The 17,682-nt window shown below is 47.1% G+C and overlaps 2 protein-coding genes and 1 non-coding gene across 3 annotated transcripts; 1 reads left to right on the top strand and 2 right to left on the bottom strand.

The window, feature by feature from the left end:
- Positions 1-716: 716 nt before the first annotated feature.
- Positions 717-3,397, top strand: LOC109734269 (protein STRICTOSIDINE SYNTHASE-LIKE 3). Its single transcript, XM_020293478.4, has 3 exons — positions 717-1,646; positions 2,532-2,699; positions 2,787-3,397. Exons 1-3 carry the CDS (start codon positions 1,030-1,032, stop codon positions 3,196-3,198), a joined length of 1,197 nt encoding a protein of 398 aa, XP_020149067.1. The 5' UTR covers positions 717-1,029; the 3' UTR covers positions 3,199-3,397.
- A 925-nt stretch (positions 3,398-4,322) lies between these two features.
- On the bottom strand, positions 4,323-6,270 carry LOC109734270 (uncharacterized). Its single transcript, XR_005758046.3, has one exon. It is a non-coding gene; the product is annotated as an uncharacterized protein (transcript).
- A 2,170-nt stretch (positions 6,271-8,440) lies between these two features.
- On the bottom strand, positions 8,441-16,707 carry LOC109734271 (kinesin-like protein KIN-12G). The gene is made up of 21 exons (XM_020293480.4): positions 16,464-16,707; positions 16,131-16,286; positions 15,959-16,042; positions 15,746-15,865; positions 15,539-15,652; positions 15,303-15,395; positions 14,685-14,774; positions 14,470-14,540; positions 14,263-14,337; positions 14,069-14,156; positions 13,914-13,972; positions 13,758-13,821; positions 13,622-13,687; positions 13,281-13,415; positions 13,065-13,169; positions 12,704-12,939; positions 12,539-12,608; positions 12,350-12,403; positions 12,147-12,206; positions 11,877-11,956; positions 8,441-10,734 (listed from the first exon to the last, which is right to left on the bottom strand). Exons 1-21 carry the CDS (start codon positions 16,554-16,556, stop codon positions 8,802-8,804), a joined length of 3,846 nt encoding a protein of 1,281 aa, XP_020149069.1. The 5' UTR covers positions 16,557-16,707; the 3' UTR covers positions 8,441-8,801.
- Between the last annotated feature and the right edge of the window lie 975 nt (positions 16,708-17,682).

The following is a 17,682-nucleotide window of genomic DNA, read 5'->3' as shown; positions in this document are numbered from 1 at the left end:
GGTTGGTCTTGGGTCAGGAGCAGGGTCTTTGGAAGGCAGAGCAGATGGCTGCTTGCGCCCCCATCAGAGTTGGTCTTCTGCATGGGCGCCTTGATCTGACCAGCCGCACCGGCGCTGCTGCTACCACCCCGGCGGTCCGACATCTTCACTCTCGCTTCACTACCTCAGCAAAAGACAGGGAGCCTAGACCGAGACCTTCGCGTGACAACTTAACAGTTTTCGGGGATGGATCAAAGGTCCGACGAACAGCAGGATGACAATCAGCAACAGTGAATGAACCTAACTCGACAAGTTAACTTACTTAATATTAACTACTTTAGTGATCTACACACTCTTATATTTCTTTACATGGACACGTGTATTGTTGCTGATGGATGAAATAGTAAGCTGATTTTCAGTCATCTCCTAAGTTGCCGCCAGGATCATCTCGGACTTCCTCAGCTCCGATGTACGGACGGACAAATAAGAATTCAGCTGCCAAGTCAACTCAAAAAATAAAAATATAGATCGATTTCAGATACCAAGTCAAACAAAAAATTCAGTGACTTCGTGAATCTTAAGATGATATGCTGGCTCAGTTTCTCAAAGGTGCTCGTAGGGATAGGGTATGCGTGTATGCGTTTATAGGGATGAGTGTATGCGCATATGTACGAGCGCTTGCGCTGTGCTGTGTTAAAAAAATAACAAGTGGCTATCGTCATGTCGATCCTTGCGTTAAGGAAAGCAGAGAGGAGTTGGTTGGGCGCTCGTGCTGGGCCTGGGAGTGAATACCGACGGGGCAGCGGTTGATGGCGGCATGTGCGTTGCGCAGGTGCAGGGGAAGCTGAGGGGTAGTTGGCATGCGGGCTCCGAGGCGCCCCTCGCGTCGTCGCGCCCGCACATCAACATCCCAACGACGCGGGCGGGCAGATCGCTACTACCGGCAGCAGCGCAACAAAGCGATGACACGCGGCTGCTAAACCCACCGCAGGCGGAGGGACCGAGAGCGAGACGCGGAGAAGCAGAGCCAGAGCGCGAGAGGGAGCGGGAATGGCGTCGGCGGGCGTGGTGGCCGCGGCGGCGGTGGTGGCGGCGCTGGCGGCGTTCTGCGCGACGGACCCGCTGCGGCTGGGCTCCATGGCGGACTTCCCGGGCTTCGAGGCGCTCCCTGTGGAGCTCCCGGACGCGGCGGAGATACCCCCGCACGCGGACGCCGCGGAGCGGCTGCGCGGCGCGGAGATCCGGTTCCGCGGCGAGGTGCAGGGCCCCGAGAGCGTCGCCTTCGACCCGCTCGGCCGCGGGCCCTACACGGGCGTCGCCGACGGCCGCGTCCTCGTCTGGGACGGCGCCCGCTGGGCCTACTTCGCGCACGCCTCCCCGGGCTGGACCGCCGAGCGCTGCGGCGGGCCCAAGGCGTCGCCCATGGAGTACCTCAAGGACGAGCACGTCTGCGGCCGCGCGCTCGGCATCCGGTTCGACAAGCGCAACGGGGACCTCTACATCGCCGACGCCTACTTCGGCCTCTCCAAGGTCGGGCCCGAGGGCGGGCTGGCCACGCCGCTCGCCACGGAGGCCGAGGGCGTGCGCTTCAACTTCACCAACGACCTCGACCTTGACGCCGACGGCAACGTCTACTTCACCGACAGCAGCGTCCTCTACCAGAGAAGGTCCGTCATGCCACCCAGATTGCCTTCTCCTCTCCTCCTCTGTTTCGTCAGTTTCATATCAGCTTACTTGTTAACTACGTACTGTACTGACCCTGTCCACTGAATTGCTAATTGAAAAATATTAGGACCCTGTAATTGGAATATTGGCTTGTGTTAGTTTAATTTGACAGGCAAAGTGGTAGTAAACTATGGCATCATCTGTTAACTACTGAAGCTCGAGTATCTAAATAGTATCTTTATGACAAATTTTGGTACCTTTTTCATAATAATTTGAATCGTACTTAAAAGCGGATGCACTCGAATGCACTTGAGGGTAGGATGCACCCAAAACTTTTCCATACAAATTTGGTCAAGAGGAAGACCCTTATAATATTGTGGCTGCTAATGGTTATTTTGGCCAATTAATCTTCCAATATGCTAGTTTCAACAACTACTCTCGTTCTTTACACTTCTTCTTGGCTGCTTGGCCTGTAGTAGGAATCTGGTTCACTGCTTCGTGTATTGGTACTATGGCTTTCAACCAAAATGGTTGATAGTCAAGGTCCCGCTATTAATACTTTGGCTGATTTTAATGTTTTGCTAATATTCCTCACTTGATCTATAGAACATATATTACTATCCAGAAAGGGAAGGGCTGCAAATTTGAAAACAATTGAAGAGATTTTTTGCTGTAAAATGTTAACTTCTATAATCTGCCTTCAGGAATAATGTTTTGTTCCTCTCATGAGAAAGTATGGATTATGGGAGCTATCCTATTTTTTAAGCTTTATATAGTTTCTTTGTGACGGTTTCAAAGATAGACCGAGAGGGGTCGAGCTGGACTTTTTGATCATTGTAGAGGTGCAGAAGTTGGAACTAATTATCAGTGTGTCCACTTATTTGCAGGCATTTCATGCAGTTGGTTTTCTCTGGAGATGCCTCTGGGAGGCTCTTGAAATACAACCCAGAAACAAAGGAGACAACAGTTCTTCACCGGAACCTCCAATTTCCCAATGGAGTGAGCTTAAGCAAGGACGGGTCGTTCTTCGTCTTCTGTGAAGGATCTCGTGGAAGGTCTGTACACTCTTCTCTCCATTTGGTTCAGGCTGTCATACATGTACTTGAAATCAGACACTGATCATTGTGCCCTTATCGAAACAGGTTGAGCAGATACTGGCTGAAAGGTGAGAAGGCAGGAACCGTCGATCTCTTCGCCATCCTGCCTGGGTTCCCCGACAACGTGAGAACCAACGACAAGGGCGAATTCTGGGTAGCAATCCATTGCCGACGTAGCGCCTACGCCCGGCTCTTGAGTCACCGCGTGCAACTGAGGAAGTTCTTGCTCAGCCTCCCGATCCCTGCCAAGTATCACTACCTGATGCAAATCGGCGGCAACCTGCACGCGCTGATCATCAAGTACAGCCCTGAAGGCGAGGTTCTTGACATCTTGGAGGACACTAAAGGGCAGGTGGTGAGAGCTGTTAGCGAGGTGGAGGAGAAGGATGGCAAGCTCTGGATAGGATCTGTTCTCATGCCCTTCATTGCCGTCTTTGACTACGCCAAGGAATCTTAGCCGCCCTTTTGCCGGGATGCATGGGTAAGAGAGTATGAAACCCACGAACGCCGTTGCACACTATTGCTTCATCCAAATAAATCTAGTGTTGGAAGCAACCTAGAATTGCTTGATGTTTCAGCCTTTTCCTAGTAGCAACTGTAACTCACTGACATTTTAGTTTGTCCCTGGGATCTTTCAGAGTTCATATTTGTTATAAGCGTGTTCCTTTTTTCCTTTGTTTCATAAGTTTCAATATCTAGTAGTTCAATTACGAAATATGCATCCCCCAAAAATGTTCAAAATATGCACTTAACATGTACTGTAAGTGGTTATGCTAATCTGAGAGAAATTCAAGCAGGGATAAACAAAGTAAGGGCCTCTTTGATTTGTAGCATTTTCAAAACTATGAAATGGGAAAATACTCCCTCCGTCCCATAATGTAAGACATTTTTTTGTGAGTGTCAAAAAATGTCTTACATTATGGGACGGAGGGAGTACATGATTAGAGTGACATGTCATCTTGAATCTTAGAGGATTAGAAAACGGTAATTGTAGCGTCGCTCTAGGGGATGTGGCAAATGAATCATCTTTGATGGCAGTTTTAGTTGTAAAACAAGATTAAACAACGGTAGTTTTAAAACGAAAATTGCCTTCTAGAGAAAATGGCATGTCGCCTTAAGAAACTGCCACCTCTCCCCACTGCCTCATAACTGAAAATGACATGCGAATGTTCGCAAATGCCACCTTCCCTGGCGAACGTTCGCCGGCTAAGGGGGTCCTCAGAAAACTGTAGGAATTTGGGTCAGAGAGTTTGATGGAAAGAAAAAGAAATTGTACGAAGAGGTTTGAGCGGGTGGAATTTTTTCTTCAGAATAGAGTGCAGAGCAATCCTCAGGGAATAATCCTACGAATCAAACAGGCTATGTAGGGAAATTTCACAAGGAACCCAATTCCTCCGAAAAATCCTACTATGACATTCCTTTGAATCCATCCTTGGAATCAAAGAGCCTTAAACAGTGTCACAAGCAGATATGCAGAGAAAACAAGCGCATCGTGAGCTCCCATGATTCGTATCGTAGCTGCACTATAGCAGTCTAAAAAGTACTAGTGGCAGATAGAGTGTATCACATTGGCAAATGAGGTGATCTTTGACGGCCATTAGGTCCACAAAATTCCTTCAAGAGATTTGCCACTAGTGCTGCTACTGTACATTATCACTACTACTACTACTAGATTGTTTGACCACGAGTGCCATGCAAGCAATTCCAATTCCAATTCCACAGGTGGCAACAATAGCATATGCTGCTCGGTCAGGACTCAGGAGTTGAGGACGACCACCGTTCCTCTCTCCAAAGCCAAGCCGAGCAATTCCACTGGTCCATCACGAATCCATCCCATCCTAAAGCAGCGACACGCCATGGCCAAGATCGGACGCACGCACGTGTCCACGATCGCCTGCTGTACCACGATGCCAAACTAAACTAAAACTAAACACCTGACGAGGCGAGCCAAATCTTCCACGCGCACGCCGCGCAACGCGACGGCGGGCACAGGGAACACACGCACTCGACGCGACAGAGAAGAAGAAGAGGACGCCGACGGGACGTCGCCGTTGCTGGCCGGCTCGGCCGTCGACGAGCGCGGCTACCGGCGCGCGGAGGAGGCGCGGGAGCTGGAGCGGGAGGAGTTGGAGCGCCAGAACCCGGCGCCGTAGAGGCGGGAGGCCATGATCTCGCGCTCGAACTCGGACGCCGCCTCGGCCGCCTCCTCCTCGCGCCTGGCCCCGGCCTCGGCCTCGTCCGCCTCCAGCGCGTCCGCCGCCGCGAACATGGCCTTGGTGCTCCCGGACAGCGACGCCGACCCGCTGCCGCCGCGCCGCCGGCGCCGCCTCTGCCTGGCCCGGCGCGCGAGGTCGGCCGGCAGCCGGACCGCGACGAGCAGCACCAGCTCCAGCAGCGCCATGGGGCAGCAGCAGCACACCGCCGCGCAGTCCGCCGCCGCCTGCCCCGCCGCCTCGCCCCCGCACCCCGGCCGCGGCCCACGCTCCCGCTCCTTCTCCTCCTCCCCGCCGCCTTCCCGGCCGGAGCCGGAGCCGCCGCCGTCCCGCATCTGCCGACCCTCAACGCGCCGGCCCAAGTCGTTGGCGGTGAGAACCCACCGTGGGCGGCCGCGCGGTTCTCGGATCGGTTATGTAGAGGAGGGCGGTTGGTGCGGAGGCGGCGACGATGGCGTTGGCGTGGGCGTGGCGTGTAGCGGCGGGGCGAGGAGAAAAAATCAAACCGCAATTTTCTACTGCCTCACGCGGCCTGCAGTTCTGTCCTGCTATTTATCTCCTACTGTTTTTTTTTTGTGGATGCTGTTTTTTTTCTTGGAAGGTTGTTCCCTGCTGTTTTTTTAATCCCTATACTGTCTTTTAGGATTTTTTTTTTTGGTTTTGAAAGGTTAATCCCTACTTTTTTTAGGACACTGTTTATTGTTTTGAAATGTTATTAATCCCTACTGTTTTTTTTTGTTTTGAAAGGTTATTCCCTACTGGTTATTATTGTGGCGGACTCGTTGCCAGAGTGCGAAAAGGGTGCGAGACCGCGACGGCCCGCGGCCGGGGTCGACCGGCTGCGCCACACCTTTTGCGGTGCGATGCGATAAGACGGAGAGAGGTCGACGGGAACGGCCGCGACGGCGTGTCGGGCAGCGGGGGTGTGTGTGTGGACTGTGGAGTGGAGTTCCGGGAGATTTTTCCGTCCGACGGCGCTTTCCGGCCAAGCGCCCGTCTGGGTTTTGGCCGAGTGGGAGAGATTGTAAGGCACACCACGCGGTTGTGGATGGGGACGGGGCAGGCAGCCTCGGTTGTTGGTACGCGTCTTACGTGTGATTGATAAGGTCAGGATGATGGTGATGGTATAGAGCAGCTGACCGATCAGTGGAGCCAAGAGGCAAAGTAGATCTCAGGAAAAGAATGACCAAATAGCCTAGCAATACTTGCTCTTCAGGTCATATTGACACTGGAGATGCTATGCTAAACCAGTTGTGTTCAGGGGGAGATCACTCTGATGCAAAGATAGAAAATGATTATTATGACCATCTAAAGAAACAAAATACTAGTGGTCACAATATGGGAAGTGGCTCACCAGCTGTTAGTTGTGTGAAGCACACTGTCTCAATTGGGAGGGCTGGGAAAATAAAATAATAAAAAGCATAAATGGTAGGAATGTTCTGGAATGTGAGGGAAATAGGGCAAGATATTAAAAAAGATTTGTCAGAGAAACGATTATAGAAAAAAAAAAGCTCGATTTCATTGGTTTGCAAGAAACTATCAAAAATGATTTCTCCAAGAATGAATTACATAATCTTAATGCTGGAAGGGATTTTACTTGGGTTTGGACCGCTCCCGGAAGCAAATCTGGAGGCATTTTAGTTGGTGTTAATAATTATGTCTTTGATGTTGTTCAAGTAGAAAGTGGGACTTATTGTGTAAGACTAATGTTGTTTGATAAACTTGCTAAACTCCATTGGAACCTAGTGGCTGTATATGGAGATGCACAAAGTGATGGAAAAGTAGTTTATTTAGCTGAATTATCTAGAATTTATCATGACAATCCAATTCCCTGTGTGATTAGGGGAGAGCTCGATATAATCGGATCCAGAGCTGACAAAAACAAGCCCACTGATACTGATCGCTGGAGCTTCGTGTTTAATGCAATTATTGAACAAGTTGGTCTGATGGAGCTTCCCCTGGATGGTAGAAATTATACCTGGGCTAACAATCTCCCCAATCATACTTATGAGAAGCTAGATAGAATATTGATCTGCCCTGACCGGGAGGAAAAATATCCCCTAGCCATGGCACAAGCTTTAGAAAGGGAGGTGTCTCATCATAATCCTCTTATCCTTGATACCAGCTCAGAAGTCTACTTGTCTTAAAACCAGGTAGTAGTAATTTTGTCGCTCTTAGCTTTCTTTTCTTTTCTTTTCTTTTCTTTTGCTTTGAACTGAACTGATACCGGTCTGCGTGGTTTCTCTTAATAAAATCGGAGGGGAAACCTCTTTTGCTAAAAAAAAAGGCGAGCAGTCCAACCAAACAAGTGGAACAATGAGGCAAAGAAGCAACCCTCAAAGAGACAAAAATAGCTCAATAGCTTCCAGAAGCAATCCAAACGACCGGGCGGCAGCATGGAGCTACAGAAAACACTTGGAACTGCCACGACGAAAGCAAGCTGATTACTAAATTAAATGCACAACAATGAAAAACAAGTTTATTCCCTACTGTTTTTTGTTTTGAAAGGTTAACCCCTACTCTTTTTTAGGATATTTTTTTAAAGGTTATAATCCCTACTTTTTTTAGGATACTGTTTTTTTATGAAAGGTTATCCGTACTTTTTTTCTAGCATACTGTTTTTTTAGGTCGAGCATACTGTTTTTTTTTAATCCGTTTGAAAGGTTATTCTCTACTGTCTACTTATTGTGGCGGACTCGTTGCCAGATTGCCGGGACGCAACCGCGCGAAAAGGTTGCGAGACCGCGACGGCGGCCGGGGTCGACCGGCTGCGCCACACCTTTGCGATGCGATGCAATAAGACGGAGAGAGGTCGACGGGAACAGCCGCGAGCGCGTGTCGGGCTCCCGGTGACGTCGGGGTGTGTGTGGACTGTGGAGTGCAGGTGCAGCTCCGGGAGATCTTCCATCCGACGGCGCGCTCGGCGCTTTGCCCTTTCGGCTAAGCACCCGTGTGGGTTTTGGCCGAGTAGGAGAGACTGGACGGCACGCGGACACGGGTGTGTGGATGTTGACGAGGCAGGCAGCCTCGGTCGTTGGTACGCATCTTACGTGTGATTGATAATAAGGTCGGATGATGTTGATGGTCGATTGATGTCATTATTAGCTCCTCTTATAAAATGCTGATGACGAGTAGCTGACCGATCAGTGGAGCCAAGAGGCAAAGTGGATTTCAGAAAAAGGAATCACCAAATAGCCGAGCCGAGCAGTCCAACCAAACAAGTGGAACAAAGAGGCAACCCCCGAAGAGACAAAAAATAGCTCAACAGCTTCCAGAAGCAATCCAGACGAACCGGGCGGCAGCATATGGAGCATGATGCCCACAAAATACACTTCTCAACTGCCACGACACAGCCAAGTTAAAAGAAAAATGAGTTTCTCGGCCTGCAATGAACTGAAACATCAGAATTTCTTTTCTTCGCATACACACGCAACCATGCTGGCTGCGATAGATAGATTATGATAAACAACAAATAGTCAAGCCCTCTTGAAATCAACATTGTCCAATCATTGTTGTGTTGTCTTGCACGGCCAAAGTACAGAGATTGTTGTTGTCTTGCACGGCCAAAGTACAGAGCTAAAGTTACATAGCTTAACAACGGCCTTCTAGAAGAAGCTTCGATGCCAGACCACCAGAGAGCAGAACAAGAGGCCGCGCAGAACAGTTGTTACAGTCCACTTCAGGACCTTACATCCACCCATCCATCCAAACTACAGAATCGAATCACAGATAACAGCACCATACAAAACTAACGTTCCGTTACAAAGAATTTGTACAGATGACGGCGGAGACAGACCAGCCTGTCTGTCAACGGTGAGAACCGGTTTGCTATGGTTCGCATCAAATCTTATTGGTTGTCGACGAGCAACAGCTGCCTGGCTTCGGCGACATGGACCTCGATGGCGTCGAGGTCCCCCTTCACCTTGTCGGAGACGTGCGGCGTGGACGCGTCCAAACCTCTGGCGACCAGAAGCTCGCCGAGGTCCCGCATCGCCTGGCTCAGCTTCGAGTTCATCTCGTCCAGGGACGCCGTCTGGTGCTGCAACGACGCCTCGCACACCCTGATCTGCTCCTCCCCCAGCTTGACGTGGAAAACGCTGTCCTGGTAGTCGACCAGCAAGCTCGGCACGTCCTTCTGCTGAACCTCCCAGACTTCGGCCAAGGCGTGATCCCGGACAAACTTCTCGGTATCGGCTTCCAGCAGGGAGAGGAAGCAGCCCTCTACCTCCGATTCAAGGCGTGAGATCTCGCCGTCGATGTCGTCGCAGTTCCTCATGCTCTTGATTTCCTTCTGCACCACGCTAAGCTGCTCGCGGGACTTCTTCAGTTCAGACAAGAGCTTTGTCCTCTCCTCCTCGGACTTCAGCAGCTCAGATGCCTTGCCGAAATTCATGGGCTTCTGCAACGGAGTGGCAGGGCAGTCCAGGTTGTCGATGGCGAAGAGAACCCGTTCTGTCTCCTTCCTTTGAGCCTCGAAGGAACGGTATTTCTGTTTAAGACCATCGATTTTGTTTCTCAGCTCGGTTTCAGACCTGCGTGCCTCTGCGCGTGCAGCGGAAATCTCGGTTTTGCGAGTTCTCAGGCTACTCAACTGTCCCATCTTTTTATTCATTAGTTCCACGTTGACGCCAAACTTGGACCCGGCAAGGGCTTCGGTTTTCAGATGCAAGCCCCAGCATGATGCCGCGGGCGAGAAAATCCTGCCTTCCAAAGCGTTTTCTCTCTCGTGTGATGCTGACAGTGCAGACTTGAGGGCGTTGATGTCTTCCTGCTCTTTCTGAACATCTAGACAGCAGAGCTGAATGCTTGATGAAAGTTCCTCTGCCTTGGTGCTAGCCATTTCAAGCAGTTTGAAATATTGCACTGCGTCCTGGGCAGTCACAAGCTTGCCTTGGACATGCTCCAGCTTGACACGCACAAGCTGCATCGCTTCTTTGAAAGCTACAATTGGAGAGTCATGTACATGCTCTCCTTGGAAACCCTCAGCATCCATTTCAGCATCTCTGAACTGAATGTCTTCTGTAGTTTCAAGATTGCTTTGCATAGTATCCATTTCAGCATCTCTGAACTGAATGTCTTCTGTAGTTTCAGGATTGCTTTGCATGGTATCCATTGCTTCATCCATTTCAGCATCTCTGAACTGAATGTCTTCTGTGGTTTCATGATTGCTTTGCTCAGAAAATTTCCTTTTAAATTCATCCCTTTCTTGCATAGCTTTCTCATACAAACTCATAAGTTTGTCATTTTCTTCATGCATCTCTTCCAGTTGAAGCTGCAGTTCTGAAAATTCAGATCTCGAAGGGTCATCCTTGTGGCTGCAGTTTTCATCCACTATCATAGGCTCTTCTACAGCATCACTGCGTGAACCATATGCACCCTCTGGTTGGTCATCCAGCAGGCTATTCCCTCCATTAGAAGGACGGCTGCTTTGCTGCTCATTCGAATCTTCAGTTTGAGGAATGGAAGGATAATTTCCATGTTGTTTCACCTCAATGTTGACAATAGCCTGTTCATAGAGATCAACCAGTCTCTTGTTATCCTCGATCAGGGTCGTAAGCTCTGATCTCAATTTCTCATTCTCTTTGGCCAACCCAATTGCAGTTTCATGAGCTTCTGCTTCTCTTTGACTTGCAGTAGCTATTGCATCTACCAATGTCTTAAGTTCTGTCTGAGCATCAAGCAAGACGGACTGTTCCTGGTGCTGTGCAGCCTTAAATTCTTTGTTCTCATGGTCGCATTTCTTTGCTACCTCCAACTCTACAGTCAAATCATCAACACGCCTGCACAACATCCAATGTGAGAAATGAACCACATAAATCTCTGGACAAGAAAAAGCAAAAAAAAAAACATAATTCTAGACACACAAAGAGTAGTATGCAGCAAAAACCATCAGTGAAGCATGCAAACCAAGATGATTTAGAAATGACTTGCCATGCTCTTTAGGGCCTTTTTACAATTCTTGGGATATCATATGCGAGTAAATCAAACAAAATGCAGCACACAAAGAGTAGTATGCAGTGAAAACCATCAGTGAAGCATGCAAACCAAGATGATTTAGAAATGACTTGCCATACTCTTTAGGGCCTTTTTACAATTCTTGGGATATCATATGCGAGTAAATCAAACAAAATGCAGCACACAAAGAGTAGTATGCAGTGAAAACTATCAGTGAAGCATGCAAACCAAGATGATTTAGAAATGACTTGCCATACTCTTTAGGGCCTTTTTACAATTCTTGGGATATCATATGCGAGTAAATCAAACAAAATGCAGCACAGATGAGTTGTTGGGGTTGATCTACACCTATGCTAGCCATTACAAACCCAGATGTTCAGAACTGATGCCATCAGTCTTCTGAGAAGCGCACTGCAGCGCCTTTTCTTGAACTTGCACAAATGCATCATTAACTCCAACCACTAAATAATTGATATCTCAAAAGAGTATGGCAGAAACATATTATCCATTCTATATGCACAGTACTACCAAGCAGAAAAAAATACTAGATTGCCTGGAAGGAACTAAGATACGTTTCAGTGATAAGAGAAATAGGCACCCAGATTCAGGTTGAGGGGAACTCAAACCTGGGTGACCTCCCACCAACTATTCTAGGCTTCGTTCCTAAGCAGAGAAAACAACAACAACAAGAACACCAAGAACCAAACTGTAGGTCTTGAAATATTGCGCGCAAAAACAGCACAACAATTTCTTCTAGATGCTATACACCTGTAATCTCATTCGTGGGGCACCAAGGGTTTTACATATGTGAGAGTTGTGTTAGGATATGGGGCCTGAAGTAAATACTGTAAATTTAAGGAACTAACTATGATCGCAAAAGCTGATGACATTAATATTCCTTTCTCATCATACCACACAACCATAGCATGCAATAACAGAATACACAAGACAAGAAATAGGGATATACCTCTCGAGTTTCTCTTTTGCTTGAAGACAGACGCTCAAATTTTTACGTAGTGACTCGATTTCTCTCTCATTTTGAATAGCCTGTATAACAACATTACAAACTGATGTTACAGAAAATAATGAATCAGAATAGGATACTTATTAAGTCAGCTACCTCCTCCATATCGGAGTTGATCAACAATGTATACTTATGATTAATTTACAGGTTGTTTTAAAAGATCTGTGAAGATATCATCAGACGATATGCCAAATATAGTTCTACAATACCAACCTGCACAAGAAGAAACTCGTTTTTCTCATCACCAGCTTCCTCCCCAAATAGTGAGAGGTCCTGCAGAAGTCATTATGGGATATCGTTTAAGCAAAATGGTAGGTAAAGAGATATAATGCCATGCAAGTATTTGTAACAGTATTCAAAAGTTTTGCATATATTTTCACTAAACTGGAGTGAAGTCTACAAATTATATAGCATACCTTGTTAACAGGATCCTTCTCATTCATAAGTTTCCAGTCAAGTGCTTCTAGGAGCTAAAGGCAAACAAACTAAGTAAGTTCAGGATGTCAAAAAAATTATAAGAGTAAAAAAAAGTTTATTTTAGTACAAAAAGTTTTTATTACTAAAAATTTCCCCTTCACAGGCCAACATGTCATGAAAGTGGATACCTGATGTTCTAAAACATTTATCTGCTGATGCATTCTTTCCAATTCTCCTTCATCAACAAATGACTGCAACCTACACGTTCAAAAAAAAAGCCATCAAGCTACCAACTATATTAGTGTAGGCAGTAGAAAAGGGGGGAACTGAAGTGATTGGATAACGAAGCTAACCTTCGAATCTCCTCCTTCAGTTGTAGGTTTTCCATAGCAAATCTTGTAATTTCTGGATTTCGTTCTAGTTGGTTCCGTAGAGCTTCGATTTCCTTCATGAGGTCTTCCTTCTCTTGCAAGAGATGTGCTTCAGCGGATAACTTCCCTGATGCAACTTGCTCCAATCTCTTGATTCGATCTTCACGAAAGCGAAGCCTCATCCTGAAACTTCTCACCTCTTCTGATCTTTGAGTCGCCTGTGGTGCAACAACAAATTGACATTAAGAAAAAAAAAATATTATACTGGCATATATTTGCTTTTTTAGTGACAAAGTGTTCTAGAGTATCTACAAAATCTAATGTAGTGAAGAAAGATGCATACCAGCTCTTCGGCAATCTGCTTTGCAGCAATTGCTGCCTTTAGCTTTGCTTCTTTTTCCTGCTCCCTCCTAAAAGCGGCGGCAAGTGTAATATCATAATCTCTCCTCTGAACACAACACAAGAAAGAGAAAGTAAGCATACGGTCAAAAACATAAGTTCAACAAACTGAGCCAGTATATGGATAATGTTCGAGATAGACAAAACAGTATATGAATACCTGTGTAGCTCTCTTATCAAACATAAGTGGACTGAATGTGCCATTAGCTTGATCCCATTTGAATGCGCTAGGGGACTCGCAGACAAATCCATTGTTAGTAAATCCAGATTGTCCTTGCAGGCGACTAAGCTCTTTCTGTGGTAATAGCAAAGCATTAGATTGTGTACAACAAAACATATTAACGCTCTGCAACAAAAAATATCAGGCACAGGCCACTGTTAATTAACAACAAACGTCAATCATGGACCATAGTTAGAAAAAACATGTTAACCTGGAACTTATTGCAATCCAATGCACAGAATATTTTTCATTAAACCAAAATTGAAATGCATCATCTATACCTTGAGATGTTGGATCTCTAAACGCATGCTCAGAACGTCACCAGAGGCATCCTCATTTATAATAGCCTACAAAAGTAACAATTAGTTATTGTTTTGTGTCTTAAAAACAAGTCAATAAGACATGTTCATGACATACATTATTCCGTATGTGCTTAGCCCGTTGCGCGAATTTTAATGTGCTCAACGTCTCAGCTGCACAGCTAGAAATACAAATTAAAATATCAGTAAGATGCATGTAACTATAGCAAGCCTTTTGCAGAAAAGGAAAAAGAAGTCATGTTTAGAAGTCTACCAGCTAGATGGGCTTATATTTGCAATTATAGTGGTCTTGGAGTTACCTCCAAGTGAGTCCTGAAAAGAGATGAAAATGTATAAATAAACAAAGTTAACATCAGAGATGTCAAAAACATAACGTGAGAAATCTACCACTTCAGCTGTGCATATTACCTGCAGCAGAAATGTCAATTTCGAATCTCGGTAGGGAACATGCTGTGACTTTTTGTTTGACACAGCAATAAGGCTGGTAATAACATGTCTGTAACAATCCCATAGGGAAACAGTGAAATGATTAAACTGAATCAAGTCAAGCTATGAACAGTTTAGTATTATCTGAGGTAAAGAATTGAAGCTCAACAACTAACCCTAAGGTTGAGAGTGACTTGTTGATGTTTGAAGCTTCCTTCAAGCGTTCCCCTTCAGCACCTGAACTCTTTTGCCTGCACATCACACATCATCCACGTTCAGTGGCAAGAATAGGAGACTTGAAAAGCATAACAAGTATATTTGTGGTAGCTCTGAAATACAAGATCATACGTAACAAAACAAGCAAGGTTACATGTGGAACTTACCTCTCTGAGCCAGCAAGGTCAACAAGGTTAAGATGAGAAAATCGATGATGCTTGATCCCTTGAGATTCCCACTGTAAGGTTGATAGTTCAGTTAGAAGATTAAGTGCATCAATACATATGCACGCATTAAGGTAGGGACAAACAGATGCTGGTCTAGCAATATCTTTGAAAGTTAAGGCAAGAACGTTTTGCTTCCTATTACACAAAAACTATACCTTGCTCTCTATAAGACATGTGAATACACTATGGGAACGGCTACTTGCTCGGTTCATATTGGTAGATGCCACCTTTCTGTTTGCTGCCCCCTGGAGAGAAAATGCAGAATTTAGCTAGTGAAACTAACACAGATAATAAACTGACTAATAAAGGGAGGGGAAAACTTGCTGCAATCCCTAGAGATAAAGGAAAAACTAGTGTAACATGCCATGCGAAAATAATGGATCTGATCAGCTTAACTGCAGTCCATGTTCTAAATAGTTCAGTCACTCCATCTAGTCAGTAAAGTACAATATGCTAATTGTTCCTATGTAAAATTCATATTTACGTATTTCTATTCATACTGCATCAAAAGAAAACTGTATTGCATAATGTTTAAGTATATAGGTTTGAAAAGTAAGTGGCTGTAATTGTCAGTGACGGTTGCTAAAACGATCAAAAGAGAAGTCAAGGAGACAAGGAATTGGAGATTAAAACAGCATGTTTATATTTATACACTTAGTTTATATATGTGTATTTGACTATTTGTGCAAAGAACCTTGAGCAAAATTGATGTAGGCATGTTATATTAGGTACTGCCAAAATCAGGCCTACTACGCTGTTTTTGGGACACTGACCTCGATAAGTTGTTGCAGTGCTTCTCGGGCATTAGAAACCTCATGTTCAGTCAGATTCTCAACATGCATACCCCTTTTCGCATCCTCCCTTAACTGTAAAAGAAAAGCATAGCTAAGACGGTCATGGTCCAAAGAAGTTAGATGCCAACTTTGTAAACTTTTCCCAACAGTGTCACGGCAAAGATGCAACCACCAAATAGCTGCCAATACGCAGGCACTAGAATTTAGTGAATAACCTGTAAGTTTGTTGCGTTTGGATTGAGCAAATCCAGAATCTGCTCATTATATATCTCCAAGAATGAGCACTTGCAAGTAAAACTGAGCTTTTCGTCTCTTCTTATTTCCTTTTCCTGCAAACACCAATTGAAAAGTTTACCTTAGAAACAGTACAGCATCTACAGCACAAAATTAGACATCAGAATAAACATGTCATCAGAGCTTGCCTTCTGTATTCTTAAGAAGAGATGCTCAAACACTCGAGGTGTCATACCACAGTTCTCATTGTTCCTCCGTGTGCCATTTTCTATGTCCCCAAGCATCGTGTGGGTCTTGCCACTACCGGTCTAAGAAACAGGACACTTTTGTAAGCACAATGATTGAAAGTGCAAATAAAAGAGAGTAAGCACAGTGCACAGCAGGTGGAGGCTGTAGCTCACCTGCCCATAAGCAAACATGCAGCTGTTGTAGCCAGCCATGCAGTTCTCCACCATGGGCACCCCAGCAACCTTGAAAAGACTCTCCTACACAGCACAAGCACAAGAGCGTTTACGCATCTGCTGAACAAGTGAAGGAACAGGCGAACGAGAGACCGGGAAACAAGGATTATACCTGCGTGATGTGCTCATCGGCAACTAGATCAAAGGTGAACCGGGACTCCGGGTGGCAGGTCCATGTGATGCTCTGGCCGCTGTCCTGCCTGACGCACCTCTTCTCCCCCTGCACCGATATCTCGCTGCTGCTGAGCGGGCGGACACGAATCACGACCTGCGGGACGGAGCGGTTAGCGCGGGCCAGGCGTCACGAACTAGGTGTTCGACGAAATGCTCCGTCGGCGCAGCACGCGGGCGCGGGCGAAACTAGATCGAGACGCCGCCACGAGGGGAGAATCGAGGATGCGGAGGCGCGGAAGCTCCCGGAGAGGGGGGCGAGAAGAATCGCTACCTGCACGTTGTTGTCCTTCCAGAACGAGGGGTCCTCCTGCAGCTCGAACCGCGCGGGGCCGGAGCTGTCGTCGTCGCCGCCGTCCGACAGCATCGCGGCTGCGGCTGCGGGTACCGCTGCGGCTGCGATGGAGGCGGGGATGGGCTTGCGGCGGGCGGGATCTGGGCGGAGCGGCGGCGGCGGGCCGGCGGCGGTGGGTGGGGGTGGGGGTGGGGAGAGGACGAGATTGGGGGTTTTGAAATGGAGAGCGGAGAGGAGGAGTCTGGAGACGTTGGGCGATTTCAAATTTGGGATCTGGCCAGGGAGAGGAGGCGGCCACCATAATAGAAGTAAATTGCTGCGTGTGGGGCCCCGTCCAGCTCACCAATGCACCCCCGCGGAAGTGTGCCAGTTACCAAACACTGGTTGTTTCATCGGTTAATCAGTTTTTTTTTTTGCACACACATCAGTTAATCAGTATAGAAGTAATTTCGAGCTTCTTCTAGAGGAACACTACAAATTTTGAGCTCCAGAACTCCAGTCGGAGCCCGAGCTCACCTGCACCCACTTGAAAAAGATTAAAAACAGACTACAACGGCGAATGGCGCGGATCAATTCAAGCGAGTGTGTGGGGATGGGGGGGGGGGGGACAAATTCAGCAAGATCATATAGCTACGCGCTTGCCGGCATCGGATCCCACGGGGAAATCCACCGCAGCGGTGTCATCCATTGTTATCGGTGCGGTGAGCCCCTCCATCTCCCTCTAGCCTCTTCCCTCTCTCCTCTTGCATCTTCTATGGCTTGGCAGCTTCGGCGGGATGTGTGCGGCGACGCCCTTGGGCACGATGGCGGATGGTATTTAAGGACACGACGACCCGGGGATTTGGTGGCGTTGTGGCTCGACGACTTTGTGGGCGCAACGGTGGCGAGGTCCTAAGGGCAAGCAGCCGTGTCATGAGGCAGAGAGGAAGCATGCTCGAGAGTTTTGAGGGGTGTGTGCGTGCGTTAGGCCGGTGTGCGTGTTGTGAGTTTGGTGTGTGTGATGCAGTTGTGCGTGTTTGTTATACATTGAACTCACGAGGTCATGTTGTTGCGGGTAGCCCTACACTTTCCCGCATCATTGGGAAGGTTAATAAATGAGGCGTGCCGGAGAGAAGGCATGCTAACATCAGAATATCTGAAAGTGCAATTAATCCCCTGATGGTTTTGGTAATTTATAACAACATATAGCTCATTGAAC

This window comes from Aegilops tauschii, chromosome 5 (genome assembly GCF_002575655.3).
Source record: "Aegilops tauschii subsp. strangulata cultivar AL8/78 chromosome 5, Aet v6.0, whole genome shotgun sequence".
NCBI classification, from domain to species: domain Eukaryota; kingdom Viridiplantae; phylum Streptophyta; class Magnoliopsida; order Poales; family Poaceae; genus Aegilops; species Aegilops tauschii.
Note: the sequence above shows the minus strand (reverse complement) of the source record. Positions and strands in the feature narration are given on the sequence as shown.